Source organism: Clupea harengus, chromosome 17 (genome assembly GCF_900700415.2).
Source record: "Clupea harengus chromosome 17, Ch_v2.0.2, whole genome shotgun sequence".
NCBI lineage: Eukaryota > Metazoa > Chordata > Actinopteri > Clupeiformes > Clupeidae > Clupea > Clupea harengus.
This window is the reverse complement of record NC_045168.1, coordinates 13,842,539-13,864,857: the sequence shown is the minus strand read 5'-3', so window position 1 is coordinate 13,864,857 and position 22,319 is coordinate 13,842,539. Positions and strand designations below refer to the sequence as shown.

At 43.8% G+C, this 22,319-nt stretch overlaps 1 protein-coding gene across 1 annotated transcript in view; it reads right to left on the bottom strand.

The window, feature by feature from the left end:
* Positions 1–11,206, bottom strand: part of hs6st1b (heparan sulfate 6-O-sulfotransferase 1b) — a 63,930-nt gene extending 52,724 nt beyond the window's left edge. The window contains exon 1 of the mRNA XM_031583610.2: positions 10,334–11,206. Coding sequence (XP_031439470.1) covers positions 10,334–10,851 — 518 coding nt within the window. The 5' untranslated portion in view covers positions 10,852–11,206. The remainder of the gene's footprint in view (positions 1–10,333) is intronic.
* Positions 11,207–22,319: the final 11,113 nt, after the last annotated feature.

Sequence of the window (22,319 nt, the reverse complement as noted above, 5' to 3'; positions counted from 1 at the left end):
AATAACTCCAGCCTATCTATAGTCAGAGTCATCTCAAACGCCTTCACTCAGGTGAGTGTAGTGTGGTGCCTTGTTTCTTCCCCACCATTTTTCCCCGTCCCAGACAAAAGCTGCCCTTCACGTCTCTCCCCGACAGCAGCAGTCACATTTAAAAAGAAGACGTGGGGAATGCATATTCATGGCCATCTGTCCGGCCATTAGCGGAGCTCCTGTTCAGCAGAAAGAGCCGGCAAACTGCTGGTAGAAAATTAAACCTCACAGTGCGCTCTCCAGTCCAACAGACGGCTTGACCTCGTTCCTGTCTTCGCACTTAGATCCCCCCCCCCCCCCAAAAAAAAAGTAGGACAGAAAGGAAGACCAAGTGTTGCAGAGCCAACACACAAAACTATTGGGCTGCAAACTGGCCAAAATACAGGAACAAACTGCAGAAAGGTGGCTCCTTACACAGCCCATTGCCCTGGGAGGGGAGGGGGGGTTTCCAGTGAAACACCTTAAGGGCTTTAAGAGCAGATATGTATAAAGGTGCAATGCTAATGCCATTTTGGGGGGAGCGAGAAGAAAAAAATAAAAGAAAGACAGAGAAAAAAACACACCGACAGTGCATGCCAGGTGAGTGTTTTGCCAGAGCTCTGCTGCCTGCCCTCCCACACACACTCACACTTCCGCATACACACATGCGCTCGCACACACACTTCCACACACACACACACTAGCAGGCCTATGGAGAGCAGGTCTGTCTGATCTCAGCCACTGGCATTAATAAAGCAGCGCTCAGCAGACTGCACCGTCGCCTCTGGCTTGTTCTGAGCGCATGTGCCCTCCTCTCCATCTCTGTAGGAAGCACTGGATACCTAGGTATAAATAGGTCCGTAAACGGATAATGATATGACATCCGGCGGAATGCACATCTAGAAATCCTCCACACCGTGCAACCCCCCCCCCCCCCCCCCATATAAACACATACACACAGACACACACACACACAGACTTGCTCCAGACGCCCACACACACTCGTGTCACATTTCCCCCCCTGAGGGGTTTGTGATGGGGGTTGAAGACCTCAGTATTATGGCACACTTGTCACATATACTTTCCCCCTCGTCGGGGGCCATTTTAAAGATGGCGCATTCCTCCCTCTCCACTTCCACTCGCCGTTCTAATCCGGGGCTCTTTGTGCACACGTGCAGGAAGAGATGTGTGATGTCTGCGTCCGTGTGTGATGTCTGCGTCCGTGTGTGTGTGTGTGTGTGTGTGTGTGTGTGTGTGTGTGTGTGTGTGTGTGTGTGTGTGTGGGTAGGTCATTCAGGTGTGTGGGACAGGTGGGTTCAAAAATGATATTGAGGACACAGCAAGCAAGCAAGCAATGCAATAAAAAAATGCATTTCAATATATCCAAATGTCAAATTATATAATGTCGTGAAGAACGGCTGATATGGGAGAATCTCTCAGGGGACATCTTTTAGTCCACTCCCATGTAATGACAAATACGCTCTCTTTTTTTCTTTTTTCTTACTTACTTGGAATTAAGAGTGTTGAAGCCAGTGTTTTTCCAACCAACCCACAAATCAGCACTAAGTGATTTCCCATGACAAACTGGTGTCAGCCATTTTCTTCCCTCTCCTCGGTCAGTGATGTTGGCCAGATGATATGTTTCAGTGACACGGGTCTAGATGAGGCAAAGGAGCATGGAATGCTAAACTCTCCCTGTTGGAGGTCCACAACCTTAGCGCGCTTCATTAAGGCATGTGTCTGAGGAATGGCCGAGACAGACGGGCGGGCGAGACAGACGGGCGGGCGAGACAGACGGGCGGGCATGCAGGTTCTGTCGAGAGACCCACACATTCAACACCAGCACTTACAACACATGTAAACGTTCTCCAGAGAGAGGGAGAGACAAGCGGCAGACGCTTGGAGCAGCGGCGATGAAACCCCACACATTTTTTTTATGCTTTTTTGCAATCCCCTAGCTGGAAAGCAAGTACGCGCTGAAAGTTGCACGAGCACTTAAGAATACTTGAGAACACTACAGCCGCGCTCCCTTCATTGTTACATTGTTTCAGGGTTGCACCTATCACCAATACTCTTTCATAGCGCTGTGTCTGAATTACATCACGACCAGCCTCTCACACTGCAGAGGCAATGCATCAATAGGCATTCTAATCGCCCTATGCTTTCCCCTGCCTCTCCCTGCCTCTCTTTCACACACTCTTGCACGCACACACCCACTCACACATACAAACACACACACACACACAGTCACACATCTGAAAATGTATGATGTGACTTCAAACTTTTGGGGCACTGTGTGCACTGAGTACCCAAGACTTAACTTCAGTGAAGCAAGGCTCCCGTTGAGTAATTCAATAGCAAAGACTAGATAGGCCCCGGGCAAAATTCCATTAAAGCTTTCATCTAAAAACAGACACTACCACTTGCTAAGTGAGAAATGTGTTGCTTTCACCCTAAAATGTGCTGATCATCGTGTTGGATTGTAAACATCAGACATCGTCTCCCATCTTCCTTTTTGGTGCTTTTAGAGTGTACGCATTAAGTAAATTCCAAAAAATCTCTCTTTCTAATATCCTATTGGACGTCTAACACATCACCAGAACACGGCACCTCCTGTCATCTTGTTGTCAGATTTCATTTTCAGCCAAGAGAAGAGTGAAAAACCGAACATTTGTACAGGGGCCCTCAGTGCTAAATCTAATTAAATTGCTGCTTCCCCACGATGCCACTTGGCTTCCAGAGAAAGTGTCTGCTCCCAGACTGCGTCTAAGCCTGTCTGTCGACTCTTTCATTCCTCTGCCCTTCTTCCAAAGGAACAGGAGGTGACAGATTGCCCGAGATGGTGGCAATACATTCCCAATCTATTATTAGAGCGCTTTGTTAAGATGGGATCTCAATTCTGGTTTAGATGGGAGAAGATGGAATATAGATAAAGACACCCATCTTTCATCTTTGAAACACATCAGTAAATACAGCCTTACACAAACATATACAAATACATAAACATATATAGACACACACACACACACACACACTATGGCTATGAATTCTTAAGCGTCCTTCAGATTCACATGTAAGGCAGGCAAATCCTAATTACAACTCGCTTGGCTCCTAATCTGTCATCGCTTTGCAATTTGTCCTTCGCCAAAAAATCAATTTTGTTACGATCGCATGGTGCCCCACTTTCGTGTGTGTGAGGCAGTTAGAGATGCTGAGAGGGAGATGTCACACACACTGCGTACACACACACACACACACACACACACACACACACACACACACACACACACACACACACACACACACATCTCTCTCATCTCTCTCTGTAAGTATGTTCCTAAAGGTGACAAAAACCCTAGCAGACACATAGTGCTTTCACTCATCACTTGGCTGGGTGAGGGCGCCTAAAACTGCTTCTGGGGAAAATGGCACTGCACAACAACCCTCTAACAAAGACTGCGGTGACTGACAGACTAAAATGTCAAATAAATAAATAAACACATCAATGCAGATTTTCTGTGAGCCATTACTAGATGTAGTGAAAGACGGAGCTTAGAGGGGTGCTTCCACTTTGTCATAGATCAGTGCACAGGCGTTCAGTCGCATCGGACAGTATATTACTGAACACACTTCTCTTCTTTATCCAGTTTAGCTGTACACAAAAACCACTGAGCTTTCTGGCATATTCCCCTCAGACACTGTGGGGAGATCAAGAGAGAAGACTTTGGTGTTTCATTACGGTAGGTTTTCTCACCAAAATATACAAGAACAACAACAGCCAACTCTCACTTCCCTTGTCCTTTCATCCATACTCATACTCAACGATCAGTGTCACTAGGCTGGTTCCTTTGACAAGATTCCCAGACTAATCCCAGTCTAAATTACATTTACAACAGAGGATTTCCAATTCGCCACACAACCTCAGTCCAGACCGTGGCATAATCCTCCTCCCAACAAAACCATCCCTCACGCTAATTTAATTAAATTCCAGAAACGTGTGTTTATCCGTACATGTTTCTTCACAGCTTGTCAAGCCCTATGCGCACTGCTGGAATCCTTGTTCCACAGGCTGCAAACTGCACATTCTGCGAAATGAAGGTGATTTATCATCACGTGTCAAGCTTAGCATGCGTTTGGTGAACACAATGCTGGTCTCTTTCAGGATGGTGTTTCCATATCACTACATTGATTGGGTTCCATAAGAATAGGGACGACAGTGGTACAGGAGGTAAAGAAGTCGTTTAGTAAGCAGAAGGTTGCTAGTTCGATTCCCTGTCGAAGCGTCCTTGAGCAAGACACTGAACCCCTAATTGCTCCTGATGTGCAGTGTGCCATCAGTGTAAATGTAAAATGTGTATACATTGTAAGTCACACATATGTAAGTCGCTTTGGATAAAAGCGTCTGCTAAATGACTAAATGTAAATGTGGATGAGTACAGACCTGCTTCGCTTAAAGTGCGTGGAAAGCACTTATGTAGTGGCCCAATGTATTGGGATTGCTGAGGTGAAAACAATGCGATATCACATTCTTTATTCCTTCATTATTCATTATATCTTCATTAACACAATCATAGCGCCAGGGCGGTGTATTAAGCCAGACGGCCACATTACCCCCACCTTAAGCTCAACATCCTCTGTGGTAGGGATGGAAGATATTCAGGAAAAAATCTACTGTGTTCCTTTTACTATCACATATCAGTCAGCTATCTGTGTCACATCATGCAATCAGCTAATCATACCGGCTGACGGTAAACCACAGATCAGCACATTTCCAGTCTACATGCTGGGATCTCCACACTCTCCAATTATCTACATACGCTACTACACAGCAACTGCAATAACTCCAAATAACGTTTACATCTTGATGCACAGAAATGTGTGTGCCCTTTCTGTAACTGCACTAAATGATTCATTCAACTAGTCTATACAAGATTTCCTTCCCTAATGTCACATGGATTACTGCTTTCTAACATGCCTGTGAGTGTACAGACAGACACACACACACACACACAAACGCACGCACACACACACACAAACACACAGTGCCTCTTAGGCATGCTCAGCTAAAAGGATTTGCATAACCCCGCCGTCATCTTTGGGTGCTGTCGGACTTTAATCCCACACTGATCTGATTGGATTAAAACACGAGGCCCATCCGGTTTCATAGTAGTAATAACACCAAAGACATGGCCTCAGTGCGAGCCAATCACAACACAGCTCTGCAGGTGAAACACCATCCAATGGAGGCCACGTGATCACATTGAGCTCCTCTGGACAGCCCAATAACCAGCGAACAACTGATTAAAACCAGGCATGTTCACAGGCTGATAAATAGTTGGGTGGCCATCAAACATTCAGTCTCTTTCTTTCAAGCACATGCTCACGCACTAAACCACTACTAAAAGGACTCATGTGATGCCATGCGGCTGTGCCTTGCTAGCAGCCGCACGATAGCGCCTCGGAACGAAACAAGGATCAGAGAGGCGCTAAATTGAATCCAGAGGAGTCAAATCTCAAAACAGAATGAGGCTGAACCTTTTCCCCATGCACACCGCCCGGTGAGAAATACAGCCTTCTCTTCAATTATTCACTCAAATGAGGCCATCCACGCTCTTCAACTTTTCTCACACCCCCACCCCCACTCCTTTTTTAACCACTTTAAGCAGTTTCAGCCCTTAATGGTTCAAGCTCGCCGTATCTAAGTCAGGCAATTCTCCGCTAACGGTTCATGCACTGCTGCCAAAGGGGATTGAGGAGGCTGGGAAGGTAATAAGACTCCCAATTACTTTCAATGTGTGTCTGAGCGAAGAGCTCGACGGACAGGCATACCTGACAGAGCCTAGCTGAAATTTAAGGGCAAACAGCCCAACGCGGGAGAGAGCCAGTTCCGCCTGAAGTGCACTGACCACCACTTCACAGGCACCCCTGCGCAACACCCAACTGTCAGTTCCACCAGGCATTTGAGATAGCCTCGGCAGAACCCTTACATCAATATCTCCGCCTGCTTTAATGTTCCTAATAGGGAGTTGGAATGTTCCCAGGAACCGGCTGGGGGAGACAGGTCTAGATTTTCACTGCCGAGGCGCCCAGTTTGAAGCTAAAGCTGACAGGCTGTAAATTAAACTTCAGTAGTGCACCACTCATGAAAGCAACTGCAAAATGAACAATATATACGTATGTGCGTATGTTTGATATATGGTAAGGTAAGAGCTAGTCATTTATAGCATTAAACTTAGCATTGCACTAGTTTTCCTTGATCCCTAACCTATATTCCATAATCATCTCCTGAGGCCCTAGTTGCTGGTATTACTAGCAGAGTACACCTTACAAAAGGATTACTGCATAGTGAAGAAGACTCACCCATCTACAGGCTATTTATTAATAACCCTTGATTCCACCGCTCTCCTGGTCCCTTTTAATAATCCAATTATGTGCCATCAGCTCCAAGCATTTAATAATCATTCACTCTCAAATGGCAATACCATTCACTTTATCTCTTTTGGGATGATGTTATGCTTAAATGCTCAAATGCTTTGTTCTTGTAGTTGTTGTTTAAAGAGCTATACATTCCAATGCTAAGTCCAAATGCTATTTACCCCAGCCAAGTTTTGCTATTGACCTGTTCCCTTGACACTCTGCGGTCTGAGGAGCGCCTTAATGTCCTCAAGGACTGGATGACCAAATATAGCACAAAGGCTTCACTGTTGCAAATGTGTGTCACCATTGTGTGGGACTGAGGGCCTAGTGACACCCAACACTAAACTCAGTCTATCCACTCATTCTAAACAGAGACAGGCTATTCACAGGGAGCAGGGCTCGCATAATTACTAGCCCAACGTCAATCAAGTTTTCCTTTCGGGCTACAAGAATGTAATAACGGCCTGTCAGACGGGGCTATCAGAAGCAATCCCATAAGTGAAAGAAAATTCCCTCCTTTGATCATGATGGTCTGTCCCCCAGGAAGTGAACATGTTCCTGTGTACGTGTGGAAAGGTAGGCCTAATAGTTGAATTGGGTCCTCTGCCACACCAGCATTCCAGGCAAAATTCTGATTTAATTAAAGTGTTATCATTCCTTAATCCATTGGTTCTTGCCAAAACATAATGCCGCAGTCCACGCACTGAGCCGTGAGCATGCACTAAGTTTACATTCATGCGCAGTGATGGATAATGCCCGAAAGCCCGAAACCGCTGACATGAGTGTGTGAAAATCTGAAAGTGACAGCTGTCAAAGGGAGATAGCGCACATGGATTTACGCCAATATTTCAGCTCTTACTCAACCATAAAGAGCAGAGGAAGAGGAGAAGACCAAACAAAGCGATCAATTGAGAGCTCTGAGTCAGAACCTGATGCTGACTGATACCATGCTTACCATTTGATCTCCCAATCTGTTTTGTGGTCATATTGAAGTTTCAGTGCATTGTCAGATACTTATTGCTTTTTTTTGGGGGGGGGGTTGTCTAATTCATTTTGAGCTACCAAAATCTGAAGAATGCCTACCTAAAGCCCCTGGGAGACCCTGTTAACACCCCAAAAGATGAATAAACAAAACAAAATTCCTCCCCCCGGCCCATAACAAGCACCATTTTAAATAAATGGTAATATGCAAAGTGAAGGACAATGGTGAACCTAATGGCTTAGAGAAGCAGATCATTTCACTTAAAGCTCACCAATCAGCCTTTGTCCTCTGGTTGCAAAGATAGCGATCACTCTAGCACACAAACAGTCTGTTGCTAGGGGATGCAGACAGATAGCTGTTTAACGAGCCAGTTGATGAGTATAGTGGAATGGTTATGAAGGCCGCTCTTTGGTGGATGGGGGTACGGATCAGACATTCAATAAGACGCTGTTCCTCTTAAGACTATAAGGCTTGAAAGCATCAAACACAATAACAGTATATCTGAAAAAAAGATGAAATGCTCTGTTGTGGCGTTCTAAGGATAGTCGTTTCGGTACATGCTCTTACCTAGAGAGAATTGGTAACTACAGGCCAGGTTAAAACAATCTATGTATGGTAGATACGTGTATTTCATGGACGTCTGTTTATTTCCTGTCTCTGGTTCAATAGCTAATGGTAAAATGTAAACTTACTCTAACAGGGGACAGTAAAACAAACCTTTCCTATTATTTCATTCCATTAGTGGAGCCCCAGTCGTGGAGAAAGCCATATTCAATAGGAAACCTGTCTGGCAGACACATCCTGGTGCTTCTGCGTGAATGTGGGTGTGTGAATGACTGTCCTGGGAATATAGTGATTATGACTTTTTACTGCAGTTTTTTCATGATGATCATAATGAGCTACAACCTCCTCATAAACCCCATTAAATAGCTGGAGATCACATCAGTCTAGACTCTGCTCTACACTACCCATGAAACCCTAACTTGCTAACTTAAATCTACAATAGCCAAAAACTCTTGTAGTCCTATTCACAAAGTCAGTTTTTAGAGTTAGATACTATGCCAGTTTGGGCCTTGGAGAAACAGATCCATAGACCTCATCAATACCTAGCATCCTAAAACGTATTCAAGTCTAGGTCAGAATGGCCTTAGATGTTTAAAATGACATAACCGTTTAGCCTACAGTAAATTACAATGTTTATACAGCTGTTTACTAATACATTATAATAAACAGTTGGATTTATTTTGGGGAAAAGGTTACATTTCACATAGTCCTGAACTGATCCAAAAATAAAATCCACAGTAAGGTTGCCCATGATTGTTTAGTAACAGCCTTCTAGTTTCATTCCAGTTATCAAAACATGTTATTATCCACCGATAGTTACCCTCCCACTCATACACAGCAGCTGGACTTGACCCTCCTCCAGCCTCACTCTACTCTTTGGCTGTGATTGGACATAACCATCCATGAAATACTCCATTTTCATCGGTTGCAGGGCCGGACTGTTGTCCACACTGCAGGAGTCTGAGGAATTGAAAACGGCACCCTCGGTGTCTCTCTCCTCTAAAAATTGAGCGACACCACCACCCCCCCTCCCCGTGTCACGACTACAGGTTTCAATATAAGTGGAAAAATCCTTCGCTTGCTAAAAATCGGAAGCAACTGAATGAGTGAAAGACAGCATTCAATTTTGTCCAATCGTTGATCACATCTTGAAATGTAATCTTAGATTAAAATGCACTTTACTACCGGCTTTCACAAACTCCAAGGTACTTTGGCAATAGGCCGAGTCTGGGTAGCGTTTTAAAAATAATTAACCACTTCCACGTTTAACCTATTCACACACTGCAGGTTTCAATGTCTTTCACGATAACATTGCCCCCAATGTCCCATTGTTTTTGCTACTTTTACAGCTACTGATAGTAATGTTTATTATTGACAAGGCTATATAACAGCTACATTCTTTAATCAAGTGTTAAACACGGTACAGTCGGTCACAGGGTCACCGTTGAGATTGCAACTACCTGTAGGCTACCCAAAACAACAATAATCCTGGGGGCTTTGCTGTGGTGCCGTGTCCCCGAAACCCCTGTGTCGCCACCTGGCTCAAAGGGAAACCCCATCTCGCCCTACTGAACTGCAAGTATTCAGGAGCCATAAACCTTTCTGTCCGCTGACACCAACCAGCAGGTCGCCCCGAGGCTGAGCGTGAACTCACCCCTTATACGCGGCACCGCATAGGCTACTGTGTAACCTGTGTTTACTTAACACTGATGTTACAAACTAGCAATCAGTTGGCTTAATTATACTGGGTGAAACCATAGTAGTGAAAAGGGCAAAACATAACTTGGTAATGACTGAAGTAGGCTGCATTCCATCGACCAGTGGTGACTTAGCTAGAGGCTAATGATTGCTGTTTTCACCTCGCATATATCTTACTCTCGCCGTCTTAGTCCTTATTCCCACGCATCATGATTTTGTTTCTTCGATTACAGGTTCTAAGTGTTATTGTATAAGCTAGGCTATCCCAACACAACTAAATATTAGGCCAATAGTCCCTATTCATGTAGCTTAATTGGAAACCAACACAAATTATTATTGTAGTAGCCTAACTGCTTGTTATGCGCAGTTTCGCTGGTTTCTGTGCTAACGTGAAAATGGTTAATTTCCCACTTTCACTATACAAGTGTTTACCCCGCCTGCTGGGGTGGAACACGGACGAAGCATGCGGTGCGACTACAAAATGTTCCGACTCAAACCAGGAACCAACAGACACACACAAAGCTGAAAGCACAACTACGGAAACAACCCCCCAAACCAATGTTAAATGATTTCGTTGCATATTAAAATCAGAAATGTATCCCAATTAAAGGACCGACCGAAAATAACACTGATAAACGAAAAAAACTTCGAGCCTAAACAAACCTTAGTTTCTTTGCTTTAGTCTCTCGCTTGTTGAGAACTCCTGGTACGCAGTTGATGAGCTCGGTCCAGTCTGCGTGTAAGCCGCAGCTCCAGCCGGTGGAGAACCGGGAGAACAGCCAGGTCTCTTTTCTGTTGGGCCGATAGCAGGTACACTTTTTCTGACCCGGTCTGCAGTCACAAGGCACCTCCAGGCGCACATTCTGGACCAGATGCCTCCCGAACGTGGTACCTCCAGTTTTTTGGATGTGAAGGAAAACAATCACGTCCTCTCCCTTAATCTCGAAATCCATCGTCCGTTCCAGGTCCTTGATGGGGAAATAGTACTTTTTCACATAATGGGGATCCGGCGTGGGGAATATGGTCATGTCTTCTTCGGCGAGGTATCCGTGCGGAGACCCGAAGTTGATGACTCCGGGAGCCACGTATTGATACAAAATCAGCATGAAGAAGACAGAGCCGACAACGATCAACAGGAATTTGCTGGTCCTCTCAACCATGTTCTCTTCGGGGCCGTTCATTTGTTACCATCTCTCAAATAACAGATGATAGAATTGTGGTATCTTGACGGTAAACGCTTTGCTTGCCCCTCCATAGACGATTCCGTGTTGGTCAGGGGACCACTGCAAAGTAATCGGAGTTCGGGGTTGGACACATTGTGTCCCGACGGCGCGCTCACACACACCAAACTCTACCCTACCGAGACGAGCCAAAGGTGCTGATCACAACTGCCCGCGAACCGCACGCGCAGTCGTTTAGCTGTCTCCGTAGTCTGAGCTGCGGACGACTAGGACGACCGATGTAAACCTAAATGGCTGTTGCCCGTGCAAGAGCTTTCTACCTACCTCCACAAACATGCGGCAGAGCGACACCTACTTTCCACGCTTCTCTCTCTCTCACACACACACACACACACAAAGAGAGAGAGAGAGAGAGAGAGACGCTTATATCTATATATTTATACCTTTCTCTACAGACATCCGATATCTATCTCTGTATACATCCTTACATCTATCTCTATATACATCCAGGTATTAGACGAAGGAGAACACATCAAGAAATGAAACATTTGAAGTGTAACATTTTAGTTAAAGAATGCAGCGGTAATACAATGGTTTATGGAATGAAATCATGAGTTCTTTTCTAGTATGAGATCAGCATTTGCTTTCCATTTTTCTATTTTCAGAGATGACATGCACAAATAGATTAATGTATGTATTATTAATTTTGCCATGATAGACCAGATATCATGTTACTCAGTTAAATAAGTTGGCCCCATGAGTAAAACACTAGTCCAGAAAGATTAGAAATATTATATGTGTGAGCCTATGTACTGACTGGCTCCTTTAAACAGAATATCATATCTGTTTTAAAACAGTCAGTAGAGACCTAAATGTTATAGGTAAAACCAATGGGGGGCGACACTGAGACGCCAGGACTAATACAAAGCACAGTTAAGGGAGAAGACGAATATATATTTCACATACAGGAAAATTTGTGGCAAGTTGTGTCTCATATTATATCTGTGATGTATAACTACTGTTCTATATTCATGTTATAACAATTTGCACACACGCACACACGGTATGTGCGCGGGCGCGCGCCTACTGGCTCGAGAAGGTGTATTTCACTGTGGAGTAGCATAATCAAAAATCGCAGTACTCGTTCCATTCACGTTTTCCTCAGGTAGTACGCGGCCTTACAGTATCCCCCTCCCTCTGTGCCCCGGCATTGCCTTCTCTCTCTATCTCTCTCTCTCTCCGTCTATCCTTTTATGCAGCTCATGATAAGGCCGCTCATGGGTTGCATGCATTTATTCATGCTGCCGCCTCATTTGTTTGTTCCTGTCTCCTGTGGGAGTTTCGACCCTGACCCCTTTTAGCACAGACAATGATGATTATTCGGCAGCCCCTCGTGCACCATAACAGGCAGTGCCATAGCTTATCTTCTGCCGAACACTCATTGAGGCTAATAACCGATGTTTATACTACGGGTAGCAACGGGTGCGTGAACTCATGTGTGCGCGTGTGTGGACAAATAAACAGCCACATATTTTTTCCACTTGTCCGTCCAGATATTGAATGTCAAACCGTATCAGAAAATTATCCATCAGGAGGTTACACAGCTCTATGCTTTATAGGGATTACTGTTGGGACATTGTGACAGACCACAAAGCTTCATTTTGAAAGGTTACATGGTAAAGGCCTGGTGGTAAATAGAGGAATAAAACCGTAAACATACTACTTTTGGTGACCTCTCTTAAACCAAACAGGCACTTATTAACACTAATTTAGCGCAGCCTTAAAAAAAAAAAAAACAGAAGTCAGTTTGACGTCAGGTAGTAACAAGATGAAGGATTTATACATTGCTTGATCAAACCCAATGTTTTCCTTTATTTACTGCAGTGAAGTTTTACCAGTATTTCTCTAAGTTTAAATATGAGAGAGAAAATTAGTGTTAATTGAAATGCCAAACTCAGTGCCCCAGTGTGGACCAGCCCCCACACCCAGGTCATTGTCAAATCTTCAAAGTGCAAATTGCATGTCTTGAGGTATTTTTCTATCAAAAACATCCCCTCATGGGTGTAATTACTGTCATGAAAATAGAGTGGTGTGCTTGCCATTTCTTGCCATTTAAAGTGAGCTCTCTATTTTATGCCACATGAGACTAGCATCACAATTATTTGTTTTAATCAGTTCATGCAACACAGCAGCAATAACACATGCAGATTGAAAGCTACCAGTGTTGTTAACCATGGTTTCCTTTACCAAAGCGGTTTCTTTCCAACTCGGGTGATGACTGCAAACAGCACTGAAAAGTGCATTTAATGAGTTTGTCAGTCAATTATGTTACGAGCTCTCCCAGATGGACTGTCTTCAGAAGATTGACAACCAAACATACAAGCCCACAGGTAATGAAGGATACTGACCACAGATCAGAATATAGAAGGAAAAGATAAATCATTTGAAATCATTTTACAAAAAAAGTCTTCAGCATAGCACAAATGACCTTTGTTTCTGACACCTACCCCAGTGATTCGCCTGCTGGAGCTATAGTGTTGGAGCATGCATGTAGCTACAGTGTGCAAAGCCACTAAATCCTCCCATTTAAAAACACTTAATTAGTCCCTATGTTGACCAAGGAAATTCTGCTAGCCCATTCCTAAGCCTATAAACTTTAAGGGTCTGACAACCAATCAGTCTAACAAGGAAAGACAATAGGCTGTTTGTTTTGGCTTGGCAACGATCTTTTATTGTTTTGTTTTTCCTGGCAGACCTTTGTGGTATATTCTATATTGTGTTACTTATTTAACTAAGTAAACATTAGTAAATACTTATATGGGTAGAGTATTTGTCAAGGTAAATAATCAGTTGCACATTAATGAAATGTGATAAATCAACAGAGTGTTTATTCGTCAGCTTACAAAATGTATTTAGGTCCCTTATAAAACAGACAAAACTTGACCAAACTAATTCCAATGAAATTGTTTAAGGTTACATTTAATCACTGCAAAATATGTCTTTATTTAATCATGTAACTTTAACATTATAGTGTTAGGTTCTCTACACATATACAACCTTTTGGCAACACTAATATCTAAACTTGATTATTTCAGTATTCTTAGAAAAGGCTGATGGGAATCCATATAATGAGGAAGTGGTGGCAGAAAGATTCATGTGATTATTTACATTCCCTGTTGTGAGCTTACTTCATTGCTTTATGCTTATCTTACATGATTGAATTGGATAAGGTGCTGTGTCCGAATTAGTTGGTTTAACACCATAATATCATGTTTTAAGGAGAAACAAGACCAATTTGTGTAATTAAAAGGTAATGTGGTTTAGTAAATTTGACAACCCATCTTCTCCCTTTTTGCAGCACATCCCTCCACATGGACTTGGCCTTTCCTTGTTGTTGAGATTGCTGTTTCCACACTCCGTGCTAACCTGTTTTGTAGAGTACAAAACACCACTAAAGCAGCTCTCTCAAGTCAAACACCTCTGAACCGTGAACTTGTAGTGTAGGGGTATTCTGTATCTAGGACAGACTCTTAATTCTCAGCAATAAAAACATGTGAACCAAGCAAATACTGAACATGCCACTTTAGATATGAGATTCATTCCTATAGGGCTGGCTTCGTGTGTGTGTGTGTGTGTGTGTGTATGTGTGTGTGTGTGTGTACAAGGGCCAGCTCCATGTTTTTTGCCAGCGCCACCTGACTGTGATGTCAGCGGTCCACAGCTGCATGGCTAATCCAATCACCCGGATGGGACGCTTGGCCCTGCCCGGGGCCACGCACTGCAACCACTTCCCATGAGCCACCTCTGCAGAAAGCTGTCCCTGAGTGTTATTTAAGTCTGACGTGGGTTTCGGGGGTCATGCTCTGTGTTTTGGCTCCGTGGCATGTTTTGACATGTTGGGTGATGTCAGCTGCAGCTGGCCGTGCTCCCTTCCCCTTAAGGAAAGGAGGGTGCCACTGCATTTACAACAGCAGTGGGGGTTAGAAATCAAAACTGATCGTTCACAAGTCACACATATTTATAGCACATTTCCCCCACACAAACCACGGAGCTCTCTCTTTGTTGTTATCCAAGGGTGACAAAAATGTCAGTGTAAATCTTTCTTCAGCCCAAGTAACAGGCACAGGCAAAAGTAGCCCACAAATTCTTTGCAACAACGGCATCCCTTTTAAAGGCTTCCAAATAGTATTTCTTCACTGACACAACTGAGAGACACAGAGAAGTAATGGAGACATGGAGAAATGATTTAAAGGGGTCCAAAAGCCTTACAAGTCAGTGAGGGACCTGTATGACATTGTTCTTTGTTGAAGGGAAATGCTTTTATCAAATGCACACTCCCAGATGTCCTGATGCTCATATACAATTCCAATGGCACATGAGACAGGCAATGAATCAGTTAGTTAATGACAGAGAAAGAGATGAAAATGGAAAAAAAGTGGCTGAACCAAGACACCAGTAACTGTTAGAGTCTGTTTACTCCTGAGAATGAAAAGTTTAATGAGTTCAGCTGAAAGGTTAGCCATGTTTACGGCCGGAGGTTGGTTAAACATCACACTGTGTCTGCTTATTAACCCGTGGCGTGGTGACCCTGAACCAGGAGCAAGCCTCCACCCAGACAAATAGTCTGACCAGACAGGTCTCATGTTACTCACAACCAGACTATAGGCAGTCCCTCCAGGATCTTGCGACGGTTTGTTGTGATTGCAGTGATTCTGTGTTTTTTCAATCTACTGTGGGTTGCGTGGAACAGTATTTGAAGACTGTTTTTCAGATATGAATTTGTTGAAACCATGAATCTGTCACTGGGCTTTATACACATTGTTGTATTTGTGAAGTGGTGTTTGGTGATTATTTATAACGTTTACAATTGTTGAATTGGCAGGCAGAGGCTTTTGCTGGGTGGGATAAAGACTTTGACCTATCATTCCTGTGAAATATTTCACCACCATATTGTATGTTTATTTGAATGACTGGTTGTCAAATAGCACTGTTTCACTATTTGATAAAAGCACACAAATAGCTGTCAGTTTAACCTTGGTTATTGATGATGTCATAAACTGGCAAGCCTTGTCCCCTGAGGCAGCGCTGCCCGCGATTGGCTCCCTGCGGTGTCAGAATGCAGTCACAAAGCTGTGAAGAAATGCTTCAGAATTCCGAGAATTGAAAAGACTGAGAGGCCGACTGAGAGAGACAAAGCCATATGGAAACATGAATCAGTTTTTGAGTGTGCTTGAGCTCTCTCTCTCTCTCCCTCTTTTTTCCCAATCAACATTCTCTTCCCATCTCTCTTTTATGCTTTCCCCATCCTTGCCTGCGCCTCTTTCTGTGGCCTAATACCAAAATTCCTCCTTGTTTTTTTTTGTTGCATAGTTTTCATTCTATTGCATCTAGTGTAGCGAGCCTGACGTCAGGGACAAAGGCAGCTGCAGGCCAAATTGAGTTCGGCAAAGCTGAGAAGCCACCCAGAGACAACTGTTTTGTTTCAGAGTGCTGTGGATTACAAAGACGAGCTCCGCACGGGTCAAACTTTCCACTTCCAGCCCACTTGGCCTGCACCCTGTAATTTGGAGCGCAAAGTCATATTTATTCTTTGCAAAGACTGGTTGGAAAAGAAAGAAAGAAACCAACAGAAAGAAAGAAAGAGAGACAAAAAAGAAAGAAAGAGTAAATTAGAGGACAGAAAGAAATAGTCTATATGAGTGTGTGAGTGTGAGTGTGTGTGTATGAGGCAAGTTTGCTGACTGACCTGTGGTCACCTCTCCTTCTGTGAGTCAAGTCACTGTTTGATGCAGCAGTGTGTCATCCACTCTCGAGATATCCAGTGGCCAGCTCCACTGATGAGACAAGCCTAGACCAAAGATAGACCCTGCTGTTTCAGGTATAATGAGGATGAATCAGGACTTTTAATGTCAAGTCAAGTAAATATGCCTGTTTTTTGATAAGAGAATGATGGGAATAGGTATATCTCCCCTACTTGTTTTTTTTTGTAATTGGCCAGTGTATTTAAAGGACCAAAATGTAGTAAATGTACTGTACAAAATCAAAAGATGACCATGATATGTCATCAGAGATTAAGGAAACATCTTAAACTGAAATACTGGCTTCTCCGACTACAATGCTACGGCCAGTATATTCCCCTTGTAAAATTTCTGTTCAGGAGCGGAAGGTCTGTTTGTGTTTTACCCTGTATGATTCCACCCACTGCCCATTTCTCCAGTACCATTTCGACACCCCGGGGTGGCAGATAAGAGCGTGAATACAGCGTGCGACTGCCATGGAAGTAAGCAAACCAACTGGACCAACAGAGATAATGTTTGATTCTACCTGACCAAAAAAGCCTCGGCATCCTAAAGAGCTGCATGACCAGAGACGTAGTAAAATGAGGGTAAATATTGGAGATGCATTTGAAAGATTGAGAGCTAAGAGCCCAGTAACTATACTGATGTCCATCCCTAGCTACTAGCTATTCATCCATCGTATCAAATAGAAACCATATGCTCATTTTAGAAGAGTTTATTACATTTTATGACAATCAGTGGATGTGGTCAAATTTTGCCAGTGTTAGACACTCTCCTCTCTCTGGCGTTCCTCCTCTGACTCTTCCTCGCTCTACTCTGCATCTTGGACCAGGACCATACCTGTCAAGTCTCCTTTTATCCGTGAAACTTGCGGATTTTCAACATTTCCACATATATCTCATTGATTTCCACTCCCAATAGCATAGAATAGTTATTACAAGTCCATTAGACGCGTAATGTGAGTGAGAGACTGCCACGTGTGCACTGTGCGGCTCACTGTGTCTGTGTAGCAGTTATAGGCTACTAGTCAACAAAGTTTAAATATTCAGCATCACTTGAACAACTTCTTATCTCGAGGCGAACCAGACCTGTTTATGAAATGCCTCGCAAGTCTAACTTTATGCTAGCACGTGTTGTCTTGTGTGTGTATGTGTTGCCGGTGGGGATGGCTCACGGATTTTCACGGACTTCAGTCATGTTAACATGCAGGACCTGCACTCTCTGTTCTCTCTTTTGCTCTCCCTCTAGATCATCTGCCTCTTGTACCACTAGGACCTTCACTCTCCTCTCCTCCTCTCTCTGCTTCTCTCCCTAGCTCATCCTCTCCTCCCTCTGCCTCTCAGATCAGTGGAACCTGACCAACCCTCACTGGCTTCACTTGAGACTGGTGAGGGCACGTCATAACTGAGATCTGCAGTAGGCTACTATGCAGTAGACTACTATGAAATAGATGTCAAATGATTTATGTTATCATAAATCATCATCATCATATTGAGCAATATGTTATCATTATCAGGGCTTGGTAAGAGACTCCAACTCCAGCGTGTAGCCTATTTTTGGAGCAATAGGCTTTTTAGGGATAACAGGTTTAGCTTTGTCTAACATGCATAGCCAGCCTATGCATCTAGCTAATACTGACATAGTATAAAAAAGAGTATAAAAAATCCATATGATCTGGTTTATAATTTGCACACAATAGAAACACTGTAAACCTATACTATTAGCTGATCTACTTATAGTGACTCGTTATAGTGACTTGTCGATGCTTGTCTCTGTTTTGACGCCATTGTCAAAGTTTAATGTTGAGCTCGTTTTGTGCTTGTTTGTGTAGGTTCAGTGTCCTCAACCTGGTAACCCGCATGAGCTTCGAGTTTGGGGATGTGGGGGATGTGGGGAACAATGCTCTCCAATATTTTGAATTTGGAATGCAGTACTGATTTTAAACACTTAGTTTCCGGGCTACATATTGGTCCTTTAAGTAATTTTTACTTAATTTTTCCTAATTAATAAAGGTATCTTGTAACATCTGGTTCTTACTCAAAGGGGCCACTATGGTTCACGTAAGTGTTACATGCTATGGCTAAGTCTACTTGAGAAGCTTTTCATCTTCAGTCTCTCTTCATCTCTCTCGGGCACCATGGGATTGATGAAGAAATTCACACCTTTGAGAACATCTTTTCATCAACCAATGAAACTCTCACAGGCATGTTAAGTCATGCATAGTCATGTGGGTTTTTTTTTCTAATATTCACACACAACCAATGACTGTGAAAAGCATGGACAGTATGGCATCCGGCACTTACGTTATGAAGAAATGAGGCCAAAATCGGTCAACCAAGATTGCAAAATGGCAGCCTGAGTCTGTGCAGTAAGGGCTTTTTGCAGCTAGAGCATGCAAGGTAAACAGACAATAAGTCAGGTCTGCTCAGAACTGACCATATTTGGTCAAATTCCTGCCATTTTTCCTTCTGGTTGCTTCACTTTTGACGTGAGCATACGCTGTCCATGCTTTATACAGTCATTGCCCACGACACAATGAACCGCCTGTTCTTTCACCTCCCCTCTCTCTGTCATCCTTGCGCCCTTTTTTCTTACGTGCACTTCCCTTTTTCGTCTCCTCGCCTCTCCCTTTCTTTCACGGGCTTTACCCTTTCTCCGTCCTGCTCCCATTTCACACATGGAGGAGAGAAATTCTTGTACCTCCTGACCTTTCACAATCACAAGTACAGAGACACGGGTATGAGTTCATCGCCATGGCAGCCACACAGATGCTGAGAGGGAGACTGACAGAGAATTTGCCTCACACACTCCTGCTTTTGCTGCAGATTTTGTAGTTCAGGCATATGCCAGGGTACTGGCTGGCATATGGTATGCTTTTTTTTTTTTTTGTGTTTATTTATTTATTTATTTTGCAAAACACTCTTTGTCTTTTTCAGAAGTGGAAGCAATCAGGCCTGTGGCACCACATCCAAAGCCATCTGCTTGGCGCAGTTTATCCAAACAGGAGCATTAGACACAAAAGACAAGCAAAAACTTAGTTGCTATTCACAACGGCATATGTGGACTCTTCATTTCAAATGCATTGGTCTCTGTGGCGTCCACAGGGAAGAAGCCACTGACCAGATAGCTGGAAACATGAAAACAATTACTGCCGTCTGATAATGAAAATAAGCCTTGTTTGCCAGTGAAATAATATCACCTGTCATATCAAAGCTGAATACGGAATCAGGGAATGCATAGTTAGAGTGCCGGCTTTTTGAGGAGGCCGAATATAACCAGGTCATTGATTGATGTGAGCTCTAGACCTTGAAGGAAGAGTACATTCAGTCAGTACAGTCATCGATCATCATGCAGGCAGCATGTAAGCTGCAAATTCGCACTCTGCAGCCCCCCACTACTCCTTTCATCAGGCTATCCCTAGCATCTTTTCTGAAAGCCTCTGATTGACAATTGATGCTTGGCATCAGTGCTCTTACATGGCGCACGCGGCTGACGCTTTGCTGACGCCGCCGACACCGGCACCATCTTGACATCTCATTCAGCGTCAGGCGCGGTGAAGGATGTTTTTCCTCGGCTCGCCTCCGATATGATCCGAGCGTGAGCTGTCAAAGCCAGGGGTATGAGCGCGGAAATGTCAGCTGTCTGACTGCAATGATAAGGTGGATCACTGCTATTCCTAGCTAGTGAGAGACACACAGGCAGACACACATACACAAACTCTGACATGGACAAGCACGCAGACAAAGACACACACACACACACACAGAAAAAAACACACACACACAAACAGGTGAAGAAGGCTAACTCATTATCTATATATCAGTCATGCATGGAAATAACAACACGGTCAATATGATCTAATCGGATAGACAAACTGTTTGTTTCTGGAAGAGGTGAACTGACACAGCATATGAAAAGATCTTGGGCATGGTTGGGTGTCACAAGAGACATCCTATGCATGTAAAGTAGTATTTATTGTTACACCAGGGTTCTAATGCCCGTAGCTTGACTGTTCTCTCCCTTGTACGTCGCTTTGGACAAAAGCATCTGCTAAATGACTAAATGTAAATGTAAATGTAAATGTAAATGTAAATGGAACTGTAGTCTACCCACAGGCAGTGGGGGCGTTCTTTAATCAAGTCAAAATCAATACAACCCTATACCAATCTGCCAAATATGTATTCATAAATCAAAGCCACAGCCAACCAGATGAATTTTGTTTGTGTGTGAATGTGCTTGTGTGTATGCGCATGAGTGGGTGTATGTGTGGGTTTGACACCGGCGATCCGCGCTGGACCAAAAACCTGCATTTCTCTAGCGTCCCCAAGGCCCGCTCGTTTGATATGTTAATCGGCTGCAGATGCCGTAATTACGGGGTTAATTAAACTCGGTGAGGAGAATCTCCCCTGGCTGCTCGATATCTCGGCATCCCCGAGCCCCGAATGGATGCCATTTCAGCCGGGCGAATAAAAGCCCTGGGGATGGAGCGAGGGAGGGGGAGAGATGAAAACAGGTGCAAGTAAAGAGGTGGAGAGGGAGACGTCAGGACTTCAGGCGACGGTAGCACTCCACGGAGGGGGGAGACAGAGAGTGATCAAGAACCTGGAACCAAATGAGTTTAATGAGTTTGTGGGATTTAATGAGATAGACGTACAGATAGCAAGACGAGGAGCTGTGGACATGAACGGGAACGGGAAGGAGTGCAGAAAAGAACGTGGAATCCCACAGTGCTCTGGGAGAGGGGAGAGGGCTAACATTGACATTTCATTACACTTGGTAGCTAGTTCCCTCTCTTTCCTCCCGTCTTACTTCCTGGCTCTTCTTTCTCTCTCTCTTTCCTCCGGTCTTACTTCCTGGCTCTTCTTTCTCTCTCTCTTTCCTCTGGTCTTACTTCCTGGTTCTTCTTTCTCTCTCTCTCTCTCTCTCTCTCTCCCTCTGTGCACATCTGTCCATCTGGGCCAGGGTCCAGGCAGAGGTGAGGGCACCCTCACAAGGGGCTAGATTTGGTTAAATGGCAGACAGACGTTGGCCACATGGGTGTCCTCAGGCAGCATACATCTCTCATCATCTCTCGCTCTCTCGCATAGATACTTAAACCTAAAAATAAATAAAATATTTTCTGATCTGACCGAATGTGAGCAACAGAAAAGTTCAACCTCCCATCGCTGACCTAGAGGCAGGTGCCAACGTAAAAGATGCATTCTTAATAATACATGTGAACATTTACTACACAGTAGATCATATATATGAGTGTATTGTTACATGGTAAAAATCATCATGCTTTCATTAAAATATTTTAAAATCTTATTCACAAAACCTATGAGTGTTGAATGTTGTGTAGTTTTGGGAAATGGTAATGTTAGCCATGTGTACTCTTTTGTTACGGTCAGCTAATGCATGTTGGTGGCTAGCTTTTCTATTTCTTATGTGGAATGTGCATTAGAACTGACTTCAAAGCAAAGTTTCTACACTGGTGCGATAGCATTGGTTATTGGGCTCAGTGCCAATTTCATGATTTCCCTTCAGGAGATGTTCTCCTCGGGGGGAGAATGGGATGTATGCCTTGTCAATCACTCACTGTACTGACAATGTGCTTCACTTTTCTTTTTCTTTTTTTTTACTTTTTCAATTAATTCAGGAAACATCGCTTAAAGAAGTGTGAGCCCAGGG